The sequence below is a fragment of the Micropterus dolomieu genome, unplaced genomic scaffold (genome assembly GCF_021292245.1).
Source record: "Micropterus dolomieu isolate WLL.071019.BEF.003 ecotype Adirondacks unplaced genomic scaffold, ASM2129224v1 contig_9652, whole genome shotgun sequence".
In the NCBI taxonomy this organism is placed as follows: Eukaryota; Metazoa; Chordata; class Actinopteri; order Centrarchiformes; family Centrarchidae; genus Micropterus; species Micropterus dolomieu.
Window position 1 is genome coordinate 1 of NW_025738638.1, and position 7,324 is coordinate 7,324.

Here is a 7,324-nt window from a genome sequence, read left to right on the forward strand (position 1 = left end):
GTTGAAGATACTGAACCCCAAATGAGTCCAGATTGGGGTGTGTGTGTGTGTGTGTGTGTGTGTGTGTGTGTGTGTGTGTGTGTGTGTGTGTGTGTGTGTGTGTGTGTGTGTGTGTGTGTGTGTTTCTTTTTTTATACCTTAACTTCATTTGTGAATGTTCATTCAAGGCCAGGAGATGATCTCTGTTCCCCAAAACATACAAAGTAGTACTTCTCATTGTCAAAGACAATGGTTTGTTGTAACTCAATTATTTGCTCAATCCTCCACAAAACAATTTCCATTGCACACTTGAGTATAGTTCTAATTTCAGTCTGGGCACCTGTTTTTCTTGCTTGTTGCTTTTTACTGCTTTATCTAACCCTCTAATTGTCTTTTGTCTGTCTCACTTTCTTTCTGTCCAGTCCTTCCTGTCCTTGGTCAACCTGCTCTCCTCTTCCCAGTCAGTGTGGGAGTTGCTGGGCCGACAGCCTCTAGCCAACAAGAGTGAATACACCCTGAGAGAAATGCCCACCTCCATTGCTGTGAGTGTTGTTCATACTGTGGAGTCCAGACTTCATGCAATGCCTCTTTCAGCCATTTGAGGGCATGTTTGCACTTTTTATTTTGCCTTTAACCACCACCCACGCATTTGTTTTATCTCAAAAGTCCTCCTCCTGAACCCCCAATACACTGAAGCTCATGTACATTTTTTTACCTTAAACATCACAACAATCCACACATTATATTTGCACCACAACTGCTATTGTATTCTTTTTCATAGCCTCTCATTTCACTCCACAGGATTTGATTGACAGGCTGATTGCTGTGAATTCAGATGCGAAGATTAATTCCCTGTTTCACTATGAACAGTCTCACACATTCGGACTGAGGTGAGATTGATATTTTTTCAATATTACTTTACATCAGTGGGGAAGCACAAGGTATCGGATTAGCACCTGGTGGCTGCGCACACACACGCGCACACACGCACACTTAATCCTGTGGCAATAGCAGACTGACATGGTTCTTTTTACCTTGATTACCCAGCATTGAAAGGCTGATGAAAGGATTTCTCTGGATAAGAGGGGTGTGTGTGTGTGTGTGTGTGTGTGTCTGTGCGCATGTGCGCGTATTTCTATATTTATGAAGAACTAACAACATAAGAAGTGAGAAGGGTAGTTAAGGGGGTGAAGATGTTCCTCTAAAATGAAAAGCTATTCTGTAATACTGTATTGTAAAAAAATAAATAAAAAGGATTTCATAATATCTTGTTGAGGAAAGTTTCATATTGTTGCTTAAAGGTTAGGTTAGCTTTTTTGTTACAGTTAATGTGCTGCAGTGAAAAAATGGCTGAACATGTGTTTAGGGAGATATGAAGCAATCTGTGCAAGAGGGTTTGTTTTTACATACAGGTACATGCGTGTCTTGGTTGTGGTTTGGTGGCTGCTGTGCATTCCTTTGCCTTTCTAAAGGCTTTTTGAATCACAATAGCTTTGAGTTGTTTGGAGCCTTGCTGACGCACTCACTCTGTCTGTCAGTCAGCCTACTCCTATTAACATCCAGAAGCCAAGTGAAAGGAACAAGATGCTCTATTCCTTTGCCACCCAGAGTGATGGATTAACTGACAAACTCACACTCTGTGCATCCCTGTGGATTGCTAAATGTAGCATATAACTATCAGTAAGTCAACTCATACCATGTTAATTTTGAGGTATTTGTATAATCATGTTAAACCAACAACTTCTGAGTAAATGTTTTATTTTTGGCCATAAATTCAGTTCTATGTTCAAGGTTCCATACAGCTTGATTTCAGTTCAGTCTCCAACAGTTAAACCCCCAAAACAAGTAAACACTACTTTTTACCAAAGCATCATCCACAATACAGTGGAACTTGTTTTAATTTAGATTTTATATAGCTTGAAAGGATATGGCAGCATGGTACTCTCTTGGCCATTAGCCTTATAGTGACACAGATGGAGTCCCCAACAACCATTTACAAAATCAGTGTTGTAGACTCATCCAGGCCATGGTCGCATATACTGTATATTCAATTACACAAAATTATTATTTAATCAATCAAGCATTTTTTTTTTTTTTAAATCTTTGAAATTAGACTGTGACAGTTATGTTCCTCCTTTTAATTTCATACAAGACAAGGAGAGGAAAAAAATTACCTTCAATGATTGAGTGATTAGAGAAAATTAAAATCAAACTTTGAAGAAATTCAAATTATGAGTAAACAAATAAATGTACTTCATCTATCAATTTCGATCTTGAGGGCTAAATAAATCAAATTATTGGCCAAATTTTGTGCAGAACTGAAATACTGTATGTGTCAGTTGAAATGATATAAACAGTGGCTTACCACATAGCTTATTGTATTGTAACTAAATTTGCATCTGAATCCTGATGTGACATGATTTGCTGTGCTGCTGACTAGTGTTTACTGTAGGTCAGTTTCCTTGCTAGAGGAACTTGTTGTTGTTGTTGTTGTTGTTATTATTATAATAATATATAAATTAATATAAAGGGAAACACAAATTTCAGGTGGCAGGTGATGATTCAAAGTGTAATTATGGAAAATAATGCAGTGCAGCTCTCAGGCATTTTGTGTTGCTCCTATAGATCAACTTTTACAAGGTTTATTAAATGTGCATTAATGTGTATTAAAATATCATTCCTGCTGATTCAGCACACGTGTATGATTTAGTCTTCCCTCCTCTTTGTGTCTTTGTTTGGGGAAATGGGCAGAAATCTCACCACAAATCCACACAAATGTTCACTTCAGCACCTCAGATAAAGTGCAGCTCATGGTCCTAAACAGAGCAAGTTTGCGCCTCAGATTTTAGATGTTTATTTTGCTAATTTTTTCAGTTATTTACTGTGGCTCACAGCACAAGACACCAGTGTCACATCAGCTGGAGTTACTCACCCCCAAGTCGACATGATCAGTTATTTGTTTTTCACTGCGTGAGTACATTGATGTGTAGCGTGAGAGCTTGTGAAAAGTGTCAATTGTCCCACGCTCAATGCCTGAGAGTTGGCAGCTCTGGTGCTAACATTACTTAAAGGTTAAGTGAGCTAAAGCTTTACTTGCTAGTCTGCCTACTGTAAGCTGCTCATCTTCGCCTGTCAGACATATATGGTACCTATTAACACTTTTTTTTGGTTCTATGATTGTATTTTTCTGTGTTTTTTGGCTTTTCTGACTGGCTGCAGTGTTCGCTTACAGCGACTGGCTTTACATTAGCGGTTCCTGCACATCTGAATGGAGAGCCTAAGTCCCTCCCCTTCTGGTGGACCACCATGGGACCTTACTTTGAAAATATGTACGGTAGTCAATGGCAAGAGACCACAAATTTTTTTGATCCCGTTTGAATTGTGGTCTGAATTACACACATGATGATGGTCAATTTAAAATATACATTTAAAAGTTAAGAAAGTCAAGGTTTGATATAAAACTGTTGAGGCATAAGACTGTGAAAATACATAATTACAAAGACCACAAACCCAAAGGTCGGGTATGTGACGTAACTTTTTCTCTCAATGACTGAAGCTTACGTTAATGAAGCTAACGTCAAAGAACTTACATGAGAGGATGATGTGAGAGTTGTTGGATTAAACACATCAGGTGAGATCTATTTCTGCATGGAACTTCGCTAAGTTATCTTGCTAGCAGCAAGCAAGCAGTAAACGTTAGCTAGCATTACCGCGCTGTTAACATGTTGGTGACTTATATATAAGATGAGAGAACTATAAATTTCTTGACAGACAAAATTAGCTTTTAAATTGACAAGCATCATGTGTAATTCAGGGCACAGTTCAAACAGGATCAAAAAATAAGTTGTCTCTCGCCATTGACTACCATACATATTTTTGTCTATAGAGAAGGGAATAGATTCTGTGCTTCGATAGTACAAAACATTAAAAGGCCCTTATTAAAAACATGTCCAATGACCCCACACTTGTCTTCCTCATGGTCAAACAATCACACAGGAGATACATCAGTCTTTTTTTTTTTTTACTGTGACGAAGCAGTGTACCTCACATTTTTAGGGTAAATCTATCCCCTCATGGTATGTATTAATGATGCATCAGGAGTACCTGCTTGTTTAATCACTGTCAGATCAAAGTAGTTCTTCCTCCACTGTGAGTCATTATTTTTCTGTTTGTTTTTTTACCCTGGATCATTTGTGTTAAACAGAATTACAGGTAGCATTAAAAAGTTTAATAAACCGCTGATGCTCTTACGAGACATTTGATACTACAGACTTTGCACATCTTATCCACTGAGGGAAAAAAAATAATTATGCTGACCACCGGGCAACCAAACACCTTTCTGATTAAGAGACTTCTTTATGTATATATCACTGATAAATACATGGCATAAAAAATTTCAGGTAGCACCTGTCTGATTATCCTCACCAGAGCGCATGTATTCATGAGGTTTAAAACTTGTGTTTGAATGTGAATCTCACTGTGGAAAAACCTTCACTTTGGCTCTTTGTAAACTTCTAGATCAGAAACAGAAACTTGGCTGGCACCTTAGGTCAAACGCAGACAGCCACACATGCTACAAGCTTGTGTGATTATATGACCACAGTAGACAGGGGAGTGAGGGGATTTTAATTTGCACAGGCGTCGATCTATCACGATAGGCGCATAATGAATAATAGATAACAGCTTCAGGTTATTCTTCTATTCAAATGCGTTTTGTTTGCCTGAATGTCTGTTTATATTAAAATGCAACATATAAAAAGTTAAACTACAAAATATAGTGAGCAAAGCTTATGGTTTAGAAAGATGATTTTATTGTGAGAAATATGCTTGTTGGTCTATTTTAATCTATTGAGGCTTCTCCATTTTTAATAGCTGCATATTTGTTCCCTGCTGCTCAGTCTTGTACTGTAGATGCTTATATTCTGCTTGTTGAAGTCGGGCGTTATTCTATATTATTCATGTAATAAACAGATCTCTAACTACTTTCCTACCTTGTCTGTTGCGCTCAGCTCCAAGACCACTGGTTTTTTACTAAAATAAATCTTTAAAAACGGGTCACAAATGTATTGGAGCTGGCTGAGAAAATTCCCTTGAAGAGCTGGGCACTACAGATTTTAGCAAACACTACAGGACCCTTATGGATTTGTTGGGTCCTATTTTCAGCTGTGGATTTATGTACACAATTTTATGCACTGAGTATTTATGGCAACATGACGGCGTATCTGGCATTGACTCAAAATAAACTACAGGCCCCTTGAATGATTGAATATGTTACCCATATAGTTCATAGATGTGTTTTTAATAGTTTAGCAGTAACAGTGAAGCTCAATGGCACAGAGGAATAAAACATATCAATGCACAGACAATACTCGTTAGTAGGATCAATTCGTTGTTGTTTTTTTTCAATAATCCTATCCTTTTAAACAGCCATCAGAATCAGTGAAGCAGTTTGAAACCAGCCCTGGACTACACTGCAGCAGTACGTCACAACTGCTGTTTTTTTTTAGGCTCTTGAACTTTTCTAACGCAGGTTTAATCACCAGCACCACCGTCAAGCAAACATGCGCTGAGTATTCCTGAAGTGCCTCCCGCTTGAAAAAAGAAGCAACATTTTCCACCCCTCTTGATCTTCACAAGCTAATGAGTGCTAAAATCCCTCAACCCTTTTCCCTTGTTGCTAAAAGCCTCTTTGTTGTCATGGCAACCATCTCGCTTCTCCCCCCTGTTTTTCCCCTGTCTGAATTGTTTGGATGCCTTTATTCTACTCTCTCTGCCATCGATGGCTCTGAACACCTCAAGTGTGTGTGTGTTGGTGCAGAACCTCACACATGATTTGATTTAGATTCTTTTTTTTTAATGCCAGAAGTAAAATCTCCACTGTGCACTACAGACATTATTAGTAATGAAGGGCATGCGCGTAACAAATCTTGTTAACACTGACCGCAGATGCACTAAGGTGGAGAAAGAAGCTGTCACAGTCTTTATTGTAGCTGTAGTTGTAGAGACGATCAAGATTATGTTTGTATTTCAGGAAGTTCTCTGGTCAAGGTGAAGTCTTAACATGTGAAAACTAAAAAGGTACAGTACAGCTTAGACATGAATGTTAGTAATAGAACTAAGACAAAGACTCACGGACTTCAAGGTGCATTCCCGGTGAGTCCGTGAGGGCTTAGGGCTGACCCACTGTCAAATTGTCAAGAGGTCTCTGTTGCAGACTTTTTGAGCCCTTTATGCACATTTTCCATAAGCCTGCATCTCTGCAGAACTTTCCTCAGGGAACTACCCACAATTTATAGCGTTTTGACATTAAACACAGGGTTACCATGGGATGTTTTGAAAAAAACGTGTAAACTGATTATTTGAAAATTACCTCTTGTCTACAAGTAATTTTCAAATAATCTACTTGGCCAGAGTCTGAAATACGTTCACATTAGACAGTTGGGTCCCTCAGTGACTCTGCCATGAAGAAAGTAAGAACCGTAAAATAAAAAGTCCCAAACCCACAATTGTTTTGGTGTAGTCAAGGTAATGTAACATGATATGTGCAGCGCTATCCCATTATACCATTTCTGGTGCTTAGAGCCTTGGGAATGGGCCTAAATCTTTGCTCCAGGTCTGAAAAGTGAATCGAATGTGGAAGGGCCTTAAACCTGCATTCTTTCTAATGGCCAGCAGAGGGCGACTCCACTGGCTGCAAATAGAAGTCTGATTATACTGAAGTCTATGAGAAAATTACCTTTACTAATAAGTTTATGCTCTCAATCGTTAGTTTCAAGTCGTCTTCAAAATGGCATGATGTTCATTTTGTAAATGATGGTCCCATTTAGAGAAAAATATACTATAAAGCAGGGTGTTCTTTAAGGCAGAGGTTTGTGAGGCGGGTCCTCCCCAGGGGGGCCCTGCACTCTTTCAGGGGAGGCTCAGTGAATGGAAGTGAAAAAGTATTACATTAGCTATCAAACGGCGATCACTAAGTATAGCCTATGTTTTGAAAGAGCTCAGAAATACAATAGTTTTGATACTTTATCAGTCAGACACTACTAATTGCCTTAGGACAGACCTTATTTTTATGTATTTGGTGACATCTGAATTTATTTGTTTTGTGAAGTGACTATCTCTTCTGGGGGGGGTGCTGTTTGTCCTGCCCCCGTTGCTGAAAAAAATCCTAGAGGAAACATTGGAAGTTATGTCAAACAGCAATATTAGGCTTTCTTGGCTCAACTGTTGAGTGTCTAAGGGATCAAATATAACATTATCATGATCCCATAACTGATAGACGAAGCAAGCAAACAAAGGGGGGGTTAGGGGGTGCCTTTTTACAAGCTTTGTTTGAAAAAGGCCCACA

General features: G+C 38.7%; 1 protein-coding gene across 1 annotated transcript; it reads left to right on the forward strand.

Annotated features, from left to right (window-relative positions):
• Positions 1 to 401: 401 nt before the first annotated feature.
• On the forward strand, positions 402 to 2,670 carry LOC123965412 (protein broad-minded-like; the record flags this gene model as incomplete). Its single annotated transcript, XM_046041931.1, has 3 exons — positions 402 to 521; positions 781 to 869; positions 1,518 to 2,670. Coding segments are annotated over 3 exons (345 nt in total), but the record flags the coding sequence as incomplete, so codon positions are not given.
• Between the last annotated feature and the right edge of the window lie 4,654 nt (positions 2,671 to 7,324).